The 17,781-nt window shown below is 51.6% G+C and overlaps 1 protein-coding gene across 2 annotated transcripts; it reads right to left on the bottom strand.

Annotated features, from left to right (window-relative positions):
- Window positions 1-127: 127 nt before the first annotated feature.
- On the bottom strand, window positions 128-17,114 carry MED1 (mediator complex subunit 1). Of its 2 annotated transcripts, none has more exons than XM_048318082.1 (17): window positions 16,995-17,114; window positions 14,901-15,007; window positions 14,139-14,217; window positions 13,498-13,552; window positions 12,515-12,647; window positions 11,766-11,794; window positions 11,326-11,397; window positions 11,071-11,145; window positions 10,610-10,683; window positions 10,323-10,412; window positions 9,228-9,339; window positions 8,850-8,974; window positions 8,516-8,634; window positions 7,564-7,765; window positions 7,295-7,390; window positions 7,079-7,184; window positions 128-5,974 (listed from the first exon to the last, which is right to left on the bottom strand). In XM_048318082.1, the coding sequence occupies exons 1-17, from the start codon at window positions 17,020-17,022 to the stop codon at window positions 2,728-2,730; spliced, it is 4,749 nt and encodes a 1,582-aa protein (XP_048174039.1). In that variant the 5' UTR covers window positions 17,023-17,114; the 3' UTR covers window positions 128-2,727. The 2 variants fall into 2 exon arrangements, with proteins under 2 accessions (XP_048174039.1, XP_048174045.1); XM_048318088.1 differs by lacking the exon at window positions 16,995-17,114 and adding an exon at window positions 15,126-15,453.
- Between the last annotated feature and the right edge of the window lie 667 nt (window positions 17,115-17,781).

Genomic DNA, 17,781 nt, shown 5'->3' with positions numbered 1-17,781 from the left:
GGGAGCAACGAGTTCAGCCAATCAGCGCCCCGCCTCCGGGTGACGTCATGGTGATGTCATTCTAGCGGGAAAATCAAGCGTGGCGGGGATGCCCTTCTCGCCCTCCCCCCATCACGGAGGCGAGAGCTTTGTACCAAAGGGGTTTATTTGCATGTAAATAAACATGTTCTCTGCAATATTTCCAAAAAAGTTGAAATTCCACTTTCCGCCCAAAAAAAACTGCCGCGGGAGCCGGGATATTTACAATTCCAGCGATTTTCCAGCCAGGGATTTATGTACATCATGATAATCGAGGAAAAGAACCAGTTTCTTTTAATCTCCGTGTTCACTTCACCACCTGAGATTAAAAGGTTTGGCTTATATTTAATTTTCACTTTTATCTTTCTGAATACTGAAAGATGTAAAATAATTGAGAATAAGCAAAAATATTCCAAAAATAAACCATTTCTCAGAGCCCGAGCACTGACACCCCAAAGCCTCTGCGTGGTCACACACCTCAGCTCTCCCAGGACTGACGTCATTGGAAGGGGACAGGGCACCAAAATGGGGTGAAGAGCTTTAAATCTGGGACTCGTGCCTCCCGCAGTGGCCAGAGGAGACGTTGTTCCCTCTGTTCCCACCTTCCACAGGGGGAATTTTGGATACTGAGCTTTGGTCTGGGTGAGGGGAGAGGAAACATGTGCAGCTCGTTCCTTTAAAACACATTTTTGTGTCAATTTCGCTGCTGAACGGGACTTCTTGCCAATTTTTTGTGTGCTTCGACAGCAGGAAAACACAGCTCTGGCTAAGGACAAGTCCAGGGGAGCCAACCTGTGGGATTCCCAGCCTGGATTCCACTTGAAAGTGCTTCTTCTGGAAGGCTGGTTGTGCCCTCGCACAACTCGGAACGGATCGAAGGGCTTGTGTCAAAAGAATGGGTTAAATAAAAACAGGAGAGGGGGGCAGGCAGCGCTCCGGAGGCTGAGCCGGCACCGTTCCCAACGCAGCCCCTGGAGCAGGGGCTCCAGCTAAATTCCTCTGGGATTGTATCCCTGACATCCTCTTCGTCACTCGATTCCGACGCTGCGTGAAGCAACAGCGTTTGCTCCAGGTTTGGATTTAATTCCCGCTTTCCTATCGTTTCAGCCCCTGAGGACGGGAGCTCTGGTGAGGGGGAGGTTGTGGTGTGCAGGACACCCAGGAGCAAGGGATAAATATTGGAAAACATGAGAAGGGAAAGTTCTCCAGAGCTCGGGGAAGCTTGGGAGAAATTCAGGCTCCCACGCTCTGCAGGAGCCCCGGAATTAAACTGGAGGCAGAAGGAAGAGGTGAAAAATCCCTACAATGAATGGGATAGTTGCCAACCTACTGAAAAGGCACCGGCCTTTCCAAAAAGCTGGGAACCAAACAGCTTTCCTGGGGTATCCCAGGATGGGAAATTTTAAAAGTTTAAAAGAAACTCAAATCCTTGACATCTTTTCACGCTGCATCCCCAAAGGTGAAGCGTAACCCCCACTCCCACGGGGAAATCCTGGCCTCCAGAACTGACAGCAAAATCCTGTGGGAGCAGGATCCTGCTCAGTACATAATTCCAAAGGAGATATGTTTGCAGAACTCCTGATTTCCCACATTCCTCTTCAGTGAATCAGATGAAACTGCTTTTAAAAATAAAACACTCTCCTGAGTCTCTTTTCCTTTCAGGGACCACAAGATCAGCCTGGAGAGGATGCCTGAGTCATGCTCCTAATTCCAGCCAAAAGGGGAAAATCCATCTTTTAAGGAAATCAATGCTTCTCCTGCAACTCTGATCCCAGCTGAGCCACTCCGGGACTGTTTTCCAGGCAGTGCCGGTGCCAAGCAGGACACGGCTCCATCGGCTGGACAATCCTTCCCAGGGCAGTACCTGTGTGTGTGACCACAATTCCCAGCTGAGCAGCACAAGGGGATTCCAGGGAAACTCGCTGGTGCAGACAGGAGTCCCTTTTCCACGGTGATTTGCTGGAATTTCACCACGCTGGAATGTCACCAAAGCTGCAGAGCCACCCAAACCCACAGGCTCTACCCAAATTCCCGTCGGGGGAAAACAAGGAGCACGAGGCATTCCCACATGGAGGTGAATAAATAGCTAAAACAAAAGGGAAGGCAAACCCAAGGCAGCAGCAATCCCTCAGAGCTGTGACCTGGGATAAAACCTTGATTTCCATGAGGCACCGGAGGCACCGCGCTGAGCTGGGCATTGAACGAAGGAATGCCGTGGGAACAAGAGAAATTAAAAACCTCGTGGTTTTCCTTCTTCCAAAGAATTAAAACCCAACCCTAAAACATTTCCTAAAGTAATTACTTTTAAAACTTCCTACATCCAAAAGGAGCTTATCCTGAATGGGAAGAGGGCAGAGGGACTGGGATCTCCCAGACCAGCCTATGTCTGTTTGCCCCATTTGGGAGCTGCTCCCACATTCCCACGCTCGGCTTCACCCCCGTTAATTCCAACAGGGATGATAATACTTGTAAATTCAGGAAGAATGGAAGTGCCCACAGGATGAAGGCCACAGGCAGGGACCTGGCTGCTGGCACTCACACCTTCTGCACAGACCTTGGTGGTCTGAAAATCTTGGAAGTATCTCGGAAATACTTATTTTTCCCTTCTCCAAACACACCCCGTGAAGATCCGTGTGGCAAGTTTGGGATGAATCCTTCCTTCCTTCCCTCCAGGACCCGCAAGCCCTGCAGACAGCTCGTCTGGGAGAATTAATTGCCAATTAGAGCAACATCCATGAGATCATCATCTTCCTCCCCGATCAGGAACTCGGGGCTGGCCCGGGACGGCCGCTCGGCCGAGAGGATGGCACTGCTCGCCATGGATAGAGACTGATCCGCCGAGATCGGGGACTTGGACCAGCTCTCCGGCTTCATGCCGTGGGATTTCTTCTTGTCCCTGTCCTTATCCCGCTCCCGATCTCTGTCCCGGTCTTTGTCTTTCACTTTTTTCTTCTCCTTTTTGTGCTTCTTGTGTTTCTCGGCGCTGTACTCAGGCAGGGGCCGGATGCCGTCATCAGAGCTGGGGCTGTTCTGGTAGGATTTCTCGGCGATGGAGGAGCCCGACTCGCTCTCGCTGTCGATGTTCTGGGGGGTGTACGCCGGGGACTTGCTGTGGCTGGGGGAGCAGCGCTCGTGCTTGGGGGTGGAGCCGCTGATCAGGGGGGATCCGTAGCTTTTGGAAGAAGCCATCTGAGGCCTCAGGCCGTCCCCGCCCCCTTCCCCGGGTTTCTGCAGAGTTACTTTGGCTTTAATGCTGGGGGAACCACCATCGTGTTTGCTGATGATAATTTTGGCCACTCCAGTGCTTCCGACGTTTTTGGAATCCGAGTTCTTCTTGGAAGAGTCAACAGATCCTCCAGAAACAGAGACCTTCGATTTCTCCTTGTCGCTCTTCTCCCGCTTTCCCTGGAACTCCCCTCCAGACATGTTGTGTTTGGAGGACATTGTATGGCTTGAGGAATTGGAACTCGGCCCCATCTGTCCATCCATGGGGTCGTCTCCGCCAGGCCCGCTCGTGACCACCCCGTGCTTCAGCTTGTCTATGACTGCGGTCAGCGATGGCTTCTTGTTTCTGCTCGGGGACTTGCCTTTGGAGCTTCCATGCTGGTTCTGGGATGAAGACATGGAAGACCCACTGGATGAAAAGGAAGATGAAGATGCCGTGGAGGAATTGGACGAGGGGGGTGGTTTCTGTGACATAGACCCGGAGGATCCCATTCCTGAAGACGATTTCATGCTGGAGCTTGAGCCAGTCCCAGACATGTGAGACCCACCGGAACCTGAACTGATGGGTGACTTTGCTTTAGACGACGGGGGAGTACCTGGGACAGGTTTCATGGGAGAGGCGAGTTTGTCAGAACCCCCCGAGGGTCTCGAGTGAGATGGAGAGATGTTTGGTTTGCTCATGGAAGGGTTCATGAGGGACGATGGCTTTCCTTGAGGTTTCATCTTGGTGCTGCCAGAGCCGGTGCTGAGGCCGTGCTTGGTGATGGGGGAGGATCCCGGCTTTCCCACCGACTGGGCTGAGCCCTTGGACTGACCCGAACCGGAGCCACCTTGGCTGGAGTAGAGGCTGCTGCTCATCTTTGAGCCAGAAGACCCTTCTGATTTGCTTTTAATTTTGCCTGAGGTTGAAGAGGAGGAAGAAGAGGAGGAGGAGGAAGAATGGCTATGATGGCTTTTGCTACTGGAGGAGGTGACAGAACCACTACTCGTGTACTGGCCGTGTGAAGACGGTTTGCCAACAGTCACTGTTCCTTTTGGGATCTGAATGGTTATTTTTGGAATAGGAGGAGTAGCTACCCCGGGAGGAGTCTGGGATCTGCCCGAACTCCCCGGAGACTTGGACCCACCTGTGCTTGCTGGCGGCGTGAAGGGCCTGTTGGACGAACTGTGAGATGGAGATTTCCCATCTGTCTCCTGCTTCTTCCGCTTTGGAAGTTTCTCTTTGCTTTTGCCATCACTGGATGGCGTCCGGCTGCGCTTCCCTGGCTTCCCATCTATCCCGGCACCTGCCATGGCACTTCCAGACCCATTGCCTTCCTTTACCCGTTTCTGAGACTTCTCTTTTCCTAAATCCCCTGTGTTCAGCAAAGGGCTCTGACCTCCACTGTGGTGCTCCATGATGTCGGAGGACCCCAGTGCTTTGCTGGCAGCTGCAATAATACTAAAATCCACCGTATCGGATGGAGTGCTCCCCTTAAATTTATTTTCCCCCCCGTCAGCCCCCAAGACTTGCACCCCCAAATTAGTTAGAGCCTGGGGGGCATAGCCCTTGAAATCGTCAGTGTCTCCGCTCTGACTGCTCTCATCAAAGTATTCCTCCCCAAAACCGCTCTGGCTCTGGCTGTTCAGCAAGTCAGGGTTGAAATCTACCCCGTCTGGAAAAAAATGGTTGGAGGAGTCGCTGTTGGGGCTCACAGCGGCGTCCGCGATCAGGTCTGCGGGGTCTGTGTAGGGGTTCTCACTACTGTTGGTCTGAAAAACATCGGGGTCAAAGAGGGCACTTTGTGAATGTCCTGAACTAGAAGAGTCTCTGACTGGAGTCCCAATGGGTGGGCAGTCCTCGGTACTGGTGGGCAGCTTGGAAGCCTCCTCCGCTATATCCGAGAGGATGTCGGTGACATCGGCCCCGATGCTGTCCGAGCTGGACAGGCGAACCATCCTCTGGATACTGGGCTGCGCGTGGGGGAGCGCCTGGGGGTAGGTGGTAGGAGGAGTGCTGCACTGGCTGGGTGCTGGAGTAATATGAGGGGTGTCCAGGGTGTCTGCAGTCATGTTGACATCAAAAATGGGGTTCTGGGAGTCAACATCCATGGAAAAGAGCTCCCTCTGGAAATCATCCTCAGTCTGGTGCTTGGGCTTGTCGGCTGGCATGCGGGATTTTTTTTTCTTTTGCTTATTCCCCCCAGGGCCCATTTCCATTCTGGGGGAGCCAGAGGAAGAGTTCTGCCTTTCCAGAGGGCTGCTCCCATACAGAGTGGAGAAATCCTGAGGAGGATTCTCCTTAAGAAGGTTCATGAGCATGGGGTGGTTCTTGGTGTTGCTGGCTGGTGAGGATACTGGTGGTGGTGTGTGGTGGGGGGGGGTTGGACTTGAGCCAATGGTAGACCCCACATTCCCTGTGATCTGCAACAAACTAGTGAGAATAGGGTTCTGAGACACTTTGCTGAAGTCCTCCCCATGGCCCACCGAGTCATGCCTCTCTTTCATGCTTATGCTCATGTTAAACAAAGTAGTGATGGGCCCCCCAGGAAAAGTGTTGGTTGGGGTGGTGGTCCCACTCATTGGGTTGCTGCCTGTGGTCATGCCATACCCTGGGCTGCTGGCTGGGGGCAGGTTTTTCTTCACCATGTCTTCAACTGTCTCTGCAATGAGGGACAGGGCTGGGGTGTCAGCTTGAATGGTTTCTGCTTTCCTGCGGATGGCTCTCATGGTGACAGGGATGGACATGCACCTGCAAGACACAGCAGAGAGTCAGGGTGGGGTTGGCTGCCCTTAGCCAAGGTCACTGGGGCGGTTTTACACCTCCATCAGGTATAAAACGAGCACTCAGGGGCTTGCACAGGAGAGCAGCAGGTCCAGGGTTTATGTCCTGCTGTTCTGCTCGGATTCACATTTATCCCACCACCCTTATCCAGCCACGAGACACCAGCGCCTTTATGCACCGCCTTGCAATCACAGAGGGAGAATTAATCAATTAACTCTAATAACTGATGGCTGACAGATCGTTATCTGGTAGTTAAAAAGCACAGGATGCAATCATAGAATCACGGAATGGTTTGGGTAGGAAGGGGCCTTAAAGCTCATCCAGTGCCACCCCTGCCATGGGCAGGGACACCTCCCACTGTCCCAGGGTGCTCCAAGCATTGTCCAGCCTGGCCTTGGACACTTCCAGGGATCCAGGGGCAGCCACAGCTTCTCTGGGCACCCTGTGCCAGGGCCTGCCCACCCTCACAGGGAGGGATTTCTTCCCAATATCCCATCTAAAAGCACTGTTTCAGTTTAAAGCCAATCCCCATTGTCCTGTCCTGATGAAGGAATCTGGGTTGTTACTCTGATTCTGCCAGAAAACTCCTTTATCTAAGCTTGGCAAACCTGATTTCCTGCAACCTTATAAAAATCCCAGGATGGCTTGGGTTGGAAGGGCTTAAAGCCCATGCAGTTCCACCCCTCTGCCATGGGCAGGGGCAGCTTTTTGAGCTCAAAAATCAGTGATAACTCCACATTCTCCTCAGGGATGATGAGTCTATAACGTGCTGAACGCAAAACCAGTGATTCTCACTCAAAAGGTGACAGGAGTGTTGTGCCCTGTGAACATCCTGCTCTGTTCTGAATGGAACTGAGGTGGAGGAACCTGGATAAAAGCCCTGTGTAAACAACAAACTCAAAAATTAGTAGCTACAGTTCAACATCTGGTATTGAATTTTCAGCAGGGCTGTGAGTTTTTCTCTCTTCCAAACAAGCACAGAACAGCTCCAGAACTGCTGGATGAACACGAGAAGGAGCAGAACTCATCTGTGTGGTTGGGAGTGCAAGGTGGGACAAAATCCCAGCTTACCTTTGAACAACCTTGGCAATGAAATCATCTGTACAGATGAGGGCATCGGACAGCCCTTTGTACAGCTTGCAGTTCACATGGGTGGAGTCCTGCACATCCATCACCACTGCAAGAGAGAGCAGGTGTTTAGGAGAGATCAAAATCCTGCACACAGAGCGAGGAAACCCTGCCAGCCTTCCCAAAAACGCTGTTCCTGCTGCCCATGAGCCCACTTACCACACACCAGGGAGTCGTTCACGGGGTGCTGGAAGGATACACTGAAACAGGAGTCAGAGAGAGGACAAACTTCAAACTGCAGGATCCCAGGAGAATCTGAAAGGCACAGGAAACATTAACTGAGGGAAGAGTGGAGATGAACCAGAGCCTCAAAATCCCCACAAAGACGGGATAAAAATAAGGGAAGCAGCAGAGGCCTCATTTCTTATGAGGAAAACTACCCAGGGTTCATCATTCCCACGTCATATTCCTCCGGAGGTGGCACCCACCTTCCTTCAGGACTGTCCTCTTGACACAGCTGCCGATGAGGGTGTTGTAGGCCACCTGGTGCCGGATCAAGTTGAGGATGAGGGGCACCCGGCCGGGGTGCTGGAAGGCGATTTTGCTGATCAGAGTTCCCTGGAGGCTTCGTCCGTCCGGGAGAGGAGCGTCTTTGTTCAGGAAGTAACAGTGCTGCTGTCCTGGAAGAGCCTGACAAACAATTCCTGCTTTAGTCCAGCCGGGTAGAGGGGGATAAGGGACATCCAGCAGTGCCCAGAAGCCACTGACACCACGTCACCTTTCTGGCTGAAAGGGACAAACACCGAGGATGTTTTCCTTCCACTCTGAACAAGGAAAACATCATTTTCATTCCTCAAAAGTACTGCCCAACAGCATTCACTGTTCCCACTAAAACAGTTTCACATTGGATGGCATCCCTTCTGGGGAGAGAATCCTCTGGAGTTAACACTCATTCACAGATTTAAGGATTTCTCACAAAATGTTGCAATTCATTCAGCCACACATCACTGCACAAAAGGAAGGGACAGATCCTGGGAAGGCTCAGCCCCTCTGCTCTCCTCCCTGCAGCTGCACTCCAACAGCAAAGCATCTTTCAATACCTCATTTTCCTAATCACCATGGTCATCATAGAATGGTTTGGGTTGGGAGGAATGTTAAAGCCCATCCAATCCCACCCCCTGCCATGGGCAGGGACAGCTTCCACTGTCTCACATTGCTCCAAGCCCTGTCCAACCTGGCCTTGGACACTTCCAGGGATGGGACAGCCACAGCTTCTCTGGGAACCTGTGCCAGGGCCCTGTACCTGAATCCTAACACTTGAAGAACAAGTTTTGTCCTGGAATAAATACCGAACCCATTTATCCCACTTGGAAGACAGCTGAACCCCCCCTGAAATGCTGCTGTGGAGGTGTCCCAGGCTGGCTGGGAGAGCACACTTACTGCGTAGAAGCGCATGTTGTGGTTCAGGGGCAGGGGATCGGCCTCCTTGGACAACTCAAACTGCGTGATCAGCTCATACAGGGGGACAAATGTGGGTGACGTGTCAAACAGTGGGATACCTGAGGGGACAAGACAGCATGGAATGATGGCACCTGGGAGCCAGGGAGAGATGGTGGGAGAACCTGTCCAGGTTTTACTGAGAACAGCACAAAACCCCGAGCAATTTCCCTGGCACGTGTTAAAAATCAGCAGCGTTTACTGATAGAAACAAGGAGACATTAATAAAACCCTGGAGATGAAACATTAATAAAACCCTGACAGCTCTGCAACCCACCTGTGCAGCTCTGGAGTTTCTGGATGAAAGCTCGAGACACTGGAATGGGACGTGGGAACTTCAGGAAGAAACAAGCTGGCAAGTCCACGCTGTTGGCACTGGTGATCGAGGAGAAAGACGGAGTTCTGAAAGATTGGGGGGGACAAAAGGTCCTGTGAGCTGCAGGGCTTCTGCTGTCACCTGACACAACATTTATGTTTCCTCAAATACACAGTTACACCTTAAAAATAAAGGCACTCCTCAGGAGCACCTCAGAGCCCTGAAACAGGCCTTTCTTGGCCTAAAGACAGCACTTGTGTAACTCACATCATGCTGTGACATCACACAGCCATTCCCCACTGACGCCAGCTGAGTGCTGGCCTCGTGTCCTGCCCTTACCCTTTGCTGTCCACGGGGTGGGAGCCCATGATCAGGGGAGCAATTGGAAGTTTGTGCATTGCCATGGTTCCCTCGACTGTCACGGACACGTTCATGCCCAGCGAGCGAGGAACTGCGGGGGGAAGCAAGAGAAGAACCCGGCAAGGACATAAGCTGATGGAAAAAAAACCCATTCAGTGCAAGTTTTGTGGATTAAACATTAATTAAATATACTCTCCATCTCTGGAAGTGTCCAAGGCCAAGTTGGATGGGGCTTGGAGCAACCTGGGATAGTGGAAGGTGTCCCTGCCCATGGAATTGGATGAGCCTTAGGGTGCTTTCCAACACAAAACATTCTGTGACTCCATAAAATATCACTCTGGTGGAAATATCTGGCTTCCCCCACAAGGCACAGAGTTCACTGTTCACCTCCAGGACTAAATGGAAAACAGCCAAACTGACTGTTCTACCCAGAGCTCCACTTCCCTCTTGCCAGGTGGATCAGTTGCGTCACTCTCAAAATATTTTCCAAATGCATTTGTGAGTTCGTCGTTCGCTCTTTGCAAAGCAAAACAAATAATGATTTTGGATAATTTCCCCCTCTTCTTTCCTGACAACTGGAGCTCGGTTTTGGCATTTTAACAAGAGCCAGATGTCCGTGCATAGAAACAATCTCCCAGTATGAGGGAAGAGGCACCAGGTTGGATGGGGCTCTGAGGAACCCGGGATAGCGGAAGTGTCCCTGCCCATGGCAGAGGGTTGGAACTGGATGAGCTTTAAGGTGCCTCCCAACCCAAACCATTCTGGGATTCTATGTTTTTACTCAGACAACAAAACAAATCCCATGTTAAAATGAGATTCACTCCAAGGAAAAAGGCTCTGCCTGCAAACAGTCACCCCACGACCCCACAGGAGCCCAGCTCTGACTCCAGCACAGCCACAAGGTCCAATGGTCAATGGTCACCTGGGCCAGTGTTTGCACCTGGGCTCACTAAAGCTGGGTCCTCCACAGGACAGCCTGTGACAGGGTGACAGCAGAGGGGAGCTAGGCTGGAATTCTGCTTCCTTCTCTCCCTCAAGCAGCAGCAGCTCCCAGCAGCCCCACAGCTGACCTACCATTGTTCTCGTGCAAAACCACGGGGGCTCCAGTGCCATCCTCAAATAAATCATAGGGGGAGACGTAATATTTGAGGTTCATCAGGAGACCTGGGGGAGAGAAACTCCTGATGAGGCGTCCTGAGAAGCCAACCTGATCATCCCCACACCCCAAAGCCACACAAACACCTTGTCCCTCTTTTACTTTATTTTTCCATCAGTTAATGTGAAACTATCACCCATAATGGGGGCCAAGAACAAATAAATTTTCATTAATTCCTTTTTTTTAAAGTGTGAATCACAAGTACCTCCACTCCTGGGGGTGAGATAGCCAACACTGCCATGCAGGATCTTGTCCAGGGGGTTTGCATTGGTGGCTTGCCTGCAAGAGAGGCAATCACAGGCTGAAACAAGCCACAGCCACACCTGAAGCCAAAATTCATGTGCTGAGAGTGATTTTAACCTAAAATACACATTTCTGGGACCCAAAGAGAGCCTGATCTTACTGTACAGGCAAAACAAAAGCTGCTTTACTCTGCAGCATGGCTGGTTGATCACTGAACCTACAGCAGTGAAACAGGACCAAAGCTGTCTCAATTTCTTACTGTAAAACACATGACCACTAAATCCATCAAGCTACAAACTTTTTATTTTGACTTTTAGACTCTCTTCTAATCAATTTCCACAGTTAAAAAGGAATTTCTCAGAGCTCTGAGCATTTATAGGTATTTACAAAACCCACCCAACCACACAGACACCACAAACTCACCAATACATCCCAGCCATCTTTTGGAGATCCAACTCCAAGGACTGCAGAGCCAAGTACATTTTAGTTTTAAGTTTGCTTAGGAAAAAAGAAAAAAAAACCCAATTAAACAATATAAGAAAACTTGAAAGGAACTGTGCAGTGCAAACCTACAAGCTTGGAGGGTTGTTTCATTTTTTATGTGTGGGTATAAATAAATGTATTCTAGACTTATTATTTCATTTTATATATGTGGATATAAATGAATTCTGGACTTACTTGTCCCCTGGCAGCTTATACAGGTTCACAAGTCCCCTCAGATGCTTTGAAAACTCATCAAAATTTTTCTCTCTGAAAGGAAAAGGGAGGAAAAGTTACTAAGTATTCAAATTAGTAACAGATAGGTTTCATTTTAAAAAGTGACATCAATGCAGACACTGAGCCAATTAAAAAAAAAGACTTTTGCTACATGAAAGCTACAAAATTTGTTCTTTCAATGATTCAGCTTTAACCTGCTGTGGGCTTTGAAGATACTTTGCACAGCAGCCAGAATCACAAGATCTGAGTCAAAGCCAGAAAATCCCCCGGAGAAGGGAAGACACTTTGTAGGGAAGGAGCAGCTGTGAAGAATTTTGTGTTTCCAGACATCAAATAGCATCAGAACATTACAGGAAAGAGAAACGTGCGAAGAAACACAACATCCCACCCTTGTCACTCACCTCAGATGTTGCACCAGTTCTGGACAGCTCTGAAAAGGAAAGAACACACAAGGATATCAGTGTGGAATGCAGCCACTCCAGGCTTTGTGCAGCTCTGAACTGGGAAATACCAGGACAGGGAAATTCCCGAGCACCAGCTTTTCCTGGGAAGCCACACAATGCTCACAACCACACCTCGCTGTGGTTCTACTTCTGCTCCTCAACCCCTGCTGGGACAAGTCCCAGCAATAACATTTCCTCTTAAATTATTAATTTGAAATAAACTTCTCAAATTGTGAAGCCTTAGGTTGAAAATCTATGACCTTACATAGGGATATTAAAAATAATATCCCTATGTTTCCAGGAGAGGCCAAACACCAACCTCAAACTCCTCCACAGGCAGTAAAGCCATTTTCTCCCAGCTTTCCACATTTTAGAACTTTCCATTCCCACATCTGAGCTTTGTAAGAATAATTCCCCTTCTCTTTCCTTGGAAACACAGTGATAACTTCCATAAAATTCTCAGAAACACTGGGGTAACTTCCTCAAATAATTCTGCCCGTTGTAAATCCATAGTGTGCATTGATCAGATTATCCCACAGGAGCAAACTACTCCATGGAGGATTTTACTTCCCACTAGAACGAGCAGCAGGGGTGTGACTCTGGGTCTAAGGGAATGTTAAATACAACTCATTTCCTCTGCTCAAACCAAAGGGAGGTAAATGGCAATCCCAAAAGGACAAGGGTTCTTCTTTCCTAGGAATACCCACCACGGGGTTTTCTCCATGGTGAGCCACCTTGACATCACAGAGCAGCCCTGTAGGATCCAACTGCACTTCCACATAAAACATGTCCGAGGTGATGTAACACTCGGTGCCGTTCGCACTCAGGTGGGAGCCGAGGCTTCCAGAGGAAACAGAACAAAAATCGCTGTGAGATGCACAGAAAACCCCCAGAAAACCCCCAGAAACACCCCCAGAAACACCCCCCAATCTAAGCACACAAAATTCCCCAGTCCAAGCACACAAAACCCCACAATCCAAGCAGACAAACCTCCCAATCCAAGCACACAAAACCCCACAATCCAAGCACACAAACCTCCCAATCCAAGCATACAAAACCCCACAATCCAAGCACACAAAACCCCACAATCCAAGCACACAAACCTCCCAATCCAAGCACACAAAACCCCACAATCCAAGCACATAAACCTCCCAATCCAAGCACATAAACCTCCCAATCCAAGCACACAAAATCCCACAATCCAAGCACATAAACCTCCCAATCCAAGCACACAAACCCTCCAATCCAAGCACACAAAACCCCACAATCCAAGCACACAGTCCCACAATCCATTACAGAAAATCCCACAGTCCATTACACAAAACCTCCCAATCCAAGCACACAAAACCCACAGTCCAAACACATAAACCCTGCAATCCAAGTACACAAAGCTCCCCAATCCATCATACAAAACCCTATCACCCAAGCACACAAACCCCCACAATCCAAGCACACAAAATCCATCAGCAAACCCCACAATCCAAGCAAACAAAAACCCCAATCCAAGCACACAAAAACCCCAATCCAAGCACACAAAACACCCCAATCCAAGCACATAAAACACCCCAATCCAAGCACACAAAATCCCCAATCCAAGCACACAAAACCCCACAATCCAAGCACCAGAAGGTTCTGGTGTGGGCAGGGAACCAGGAGAGGTCTTTGCCATGAATCAAAGGAGGAGACCCACCCGCTTTGCCTGGCAATGGATTCCAAGCGATCAGTCATGGCAGGCAGAGATGATACTGGATGGAGGGAGCAAAAACCAAAGTTTAGGGGAATGGTCTGACATTCCCTAAGGGATTAAGGCACCAGCAATAAACCCAGTCTCAGATGGTTACCCCCTCCCACGTCTGCTCACACTGTCACACGTGCAACCACACAGGACCTGTGCCCAAATACAAACACAAGGGTCTGCACGGAGAAACCCAAATATTCCCAAACTGCAAGGAGAGAATGGAGTTTCTTCTGCAAGTGGAATCCAGCTATGGGCACTCACAGAGCCATGGAATGGTTTGGAAGGGACCTTAAAGCCCATTCAGTGCCACCCCTGCCATGGGCAGGGACAGCTCCCACTATCCCAGGGTGCTCCAAGCCCTGTCCAACCTGGCCTTGGACACTTCCAGGGATGGGGCAGCCACAGCTGCTCTGGACAATGAGAGGCTTTTCCCAATAAAAGCAGCACAGCCAGTGCTGACTGTCCTGCCTGGCTGGGAGTGCTGATGAACCCCTGAGCACCAGCAACACCCTGTGTGTGATTTTTATGGAGCATTTCCATAGGATTTTCCACCCTGCAGCAGCCTGTGGAGAGCATGCAGAGAACACACCAACCTTTCAGGGCCTTCTGCAGCGTCTCCAAGCAGCTCACCAGGTGCTGGTGTCCCCCCGAGTTCAGCACCACTCGCTTTTCCTTGGGCAGACAAAAGAAAAAAAGGTCATTTTTCCTTGTCCCTCAGTAGGAGAGAATTATGGAAACTTTTGAGCAGCCAAGGCAGGTTTATTTAGATAATTAAAAGCAGATTAGATTTCATGCCCAAATTACATCATCCTGATTCCTCTAGGTGAACAGTATCTGTTTGCAAGCAGATTACAAAGGCAGGCCTGGAACTGATTTATTTTCTTTTAAGCAACTTGCTCAGCTGGAAGAACAGAATGTAGCAACTTTTAACAGGTCTAAGATGAGAGTTTTAAAAGAGGTGACAGAGAAATAAAGAGCCAGGCAAACTTTTAACACCTGAGCATGTGCAGGAGGCTTTGCTGTAGCTCTCCCTGCCTCCTGCTCCTCCTTGCCCCACCCACACCAATATTTCAAACCCATTTTTGACTAAGCCAGCACTGAGTGTTGAGTGTCTGCTCTACAAAACAATATCCTGGAAGGGTAAATAGCAGAAAATACAAGTTTGATCCTTTTCCTGGCACTGAGCTGACAATTAATCTGTAACTAGGAGAGCGTTTGGACATCCCTCCCTCCCCTGTGCCCCCATCCAGGAGAGAGCAAAGCCTTGAATGCCTTGAAGAGATCTAAGAACCCAACACAAAATCATCACCAGAGGAGCCCCAGACAGCTCCTGCTCAGAGCCCAGCAATCCTCACCATGACCTGACGGACCAACTTCATGGTTTCTGTCCAGGGCCGGTTCTGGCTGTACTTGGCGTGGAGCCTTTCCAGGAGGGAGCTCATCTTGTTCAGCTTTTCCGCCTCTGTGAGACAGGAATATTCAGGAAAGAGAATGAGTCAATATTGGAAGTTTAACAATCAGTTTAGGAGCAAAACACCTTCCACCTTTAAGCTAAAGATGACTTCAAAGAATTTACTTACCACTGGTTTAACCCCAGACCTCGAGGTGAGGTAAATGTTATGGAATATCCCAAGCTGTTAAAACTTAAAGGACCATGAAAATCCTATGGAATGCCTGTCTGGAAAATGCCCAGCTCCTGTTCTGCACGATCCCTGAGTGATGTGGCCCCAGCAGGTTCAGTTCTGTCAGGACAGGAGGACATCAGGGCACTGTCTGAAGATCCAACAGGATCCTCAGGGTCTAACGACGATGCTTCCCTGGGGCAGGAAAGTGTGGGAAACACGGTGTTAAAGCAGTGAGGTGGGATTTTGTGTCCTGGGCTCCCCCTCTGTTCTCTCTCCCAACTTTTTGAAAGGTCTTCACACCTTCCATCATCAAAAACCTCAACCAAGTCATTCCAATCGCCAGTTGTCACAAATTCTGTGCTCAGACGCACTCCTGCCCCACTGTAGGACTCGGGGGAATGGCTGGAGCTGTGTCTGGGAGGGTTAGGTTGGATTTTGGGAGAGATTCTTCCCCCAGAGAGTGGTTGGGCACTGAACAGGCTCCCCAGGGAATGGGCCCAGCCCCAAGGCTGCCAGAGCTCCAGGAGGATTTGGACAACGCTCTCAGGTACAGGGTGGGATTGTTGGGGTGTCTGTGCAGGGCCAGGGGTTGGACTTTGATGATCCTATGGGTTCCTTCCAGCTTAGGACATTCCATGACTCTACAAATAGCTCAGAGCTGAGGGCTGCTGTTCCCTCAGTGCTGCTCCAGAGCCAGGACACGGCTCCATGTGCTGGGAGGGGATGAAGCAGTGGATGAGTGACTGGAGCATGACAAAGAGAATGCGGCTTTCAGGAACACTCAAATCCTGTATTTTATTGCCAAGAGACAGAGTTTTCCACACTTCCATGTCAAAAAAAATCCCAGTGGACATCACTCCAGAATAAACCCTCTCCCTGACACCGGAGGGTCCAAGGCAAACATGACATTTTAGTCTCACCTCACAGGATCCTGTGACTTCCACCTGCCAAACTTCCTCGGTTTGGGTTCCTCATTGATGCTCTCCCAGCCCACGGACCTAACACCGAGTCCTCCAAATCCCAGTGAAAGGAATGAATGAATGAATGTGTGCTGGATGTTTTGGAGTCTCCTGCTCTGGAGACATTCCAAACCCACCTGTGTCACCTGCTCCAGGTGACCCTACCTTGGCAGGGGGGTTGGACTGGATGATCCCCAGAGATCCCTTCCAACAACCCCAACTATTCCGGGATTTTGTTTTCAGGCACTTTATACCTTTCAGCTGCATCAACACAGGATGTTGGAGGTGGGAAGGGACCCCTGGAGCTCACCTGGTCCAAGCCCCCTCCCCTACCTACAGTGAGTTGTCCAGAATCCCAGGAGAGAGTTGGAAGGGACCTCTGCAGATCACTCAGCCCAAGACCCCTGACAAGGCAGGGTCACCCGGAACGTGCCCAGGTGGGTGTGGAATATCTCCAGAGAGGGAGACTCCGCTCCCTCCCAGGGCAGCTGCTCCAGTGCTCTGACACCCTCCTGGGAAGAAGTTCTTCCTCATGTCGAGGTGGAACTTGTTGTGTTTCAGTTTCTGGCCATTGCTCCTCGTCCTGCCGCTGAACAGAGTCTGGCACCATCCTCTGACACCCTCTGGAGACATTAGTACGGACTGATGGGATCCCCTCTCAGCCTTCTCCAGAGTAACCAGGCCCGGCTCCGCGGTCCCTCCTCATCACAGAGATGCCCCAGACTTCAAATCACCTTTGCGACCCTCTCGCTTTCCGGGGCGCACCTCAGCCCCATCGCGGGGCTGCCCAGACCCGGAGCCTCGGATCCACAGGGCCCCCCTCGTTCCCTCACGGCGCCGGCGGGAACCCCCGCGTCGCACTCACCCTCGGCGCTGCCCGGCGCTGCCTTCATATTGCAGGTCCGGGGCCAGGATCGAGAGAGGGACTGGGAAAGGGGATCGGGAGCGGGCGGGGAGCGGGGGCGGCGGCGGGGCCGCCCTCGCCCTCACACGGCGGCGGCCGCCGCCATCGCTGCGCCCGCGGCTGCGCTCCCGCGCTCTCGCGAGACTCCGCCGCGCCCGCGCGCGCAGGGGTGGGCGTGGCTTGAGAGACAGCACGCCCCGCCCCCTCAGCCTCCTGGAAGCGCGGCGGCGGCCGCTGTGGAGCCCTTAACGGAGCATTAACCGCCCGTTACCCGCCGGTGCGCCGGGCCGGGCCCGACAGCGACCCGCCGGTGGCTTTAGAGCGCAGCGCGGGAGAGCGGCGGGAGGCCGGGCCGGCGGGGCGGCGACGCCGCCATGGAGCTTTGTTGCGGGCCGGGCGCTAGGGGGCGCTGTCCCCGCCCCGCGCCCCAATAAAGTTCGCTGGGAAGCCGCCGGCGGCGCGATTTCGCGGCTCTCGCGAGAGGACGAGCGTGCGCCCCCGCCCTTCTCCGAGAGGACTCGCGGACGAGGAGGACTCGCGCGGCGGGAGGGAGGGAGGGAAGGAAGGGTGGCGGCGGTGCTATCGCGAGAGTTGCGGGCGGGTCTCGCGAGAGTTGGCGGTGCCCCCGGTCGGCGCCGCTCGGGTTCGGGCAGAGCGCGGGGGCCGGGCCGGGCCGGGGGCGGCGGCGGCTCCGGGGCCCTTCGGCCGGGGATCCGCGCCCAGGCCCCGCCACCGCCGCTGAGGCCGC

This window comes from Corvus hawaiiensis, chromosome 1 (genome assembly GCF_020740725.1).
Source record: "Corvus hawaiiensis isolate bCorHaw1 chromosome 1, bCorHaw1.pri.cur, whole genome shotgun sequence".
NCBI lineage: Eukaryota > Metazoa > Chordata > Aves > Passeriformes > Corvidae > Corvus > Corvus hawaiiensis.
This window is presented reverse-complemented; position numbering and strand designations above follow the sequence as displayed.

Excerpts from the sequence above, each read along its gene's own strand:
- MED1 (XM_048318082.1), bottom strand. The coding sequence starts at position 17,022 with ATGAAGGCAGCGCCGGGCAGCGCCGAGG. Across the intron at positions 14,218-14,900 it reads AGTTGGTCCGTCAGGTCATG|GAAAAGCGAGTGGTGCTGAA; the intron begins GTGAGGATTGCT and ends TGTCTGCCCAAG. Across the intron at positions 8,635-8,849 it reads GAAACTCCAGAGCTGCACAG|GTATCCCACTGTTTGACACG; the intron begins GTGGGTTGCAGA and ends TTGTCCCCTCAG.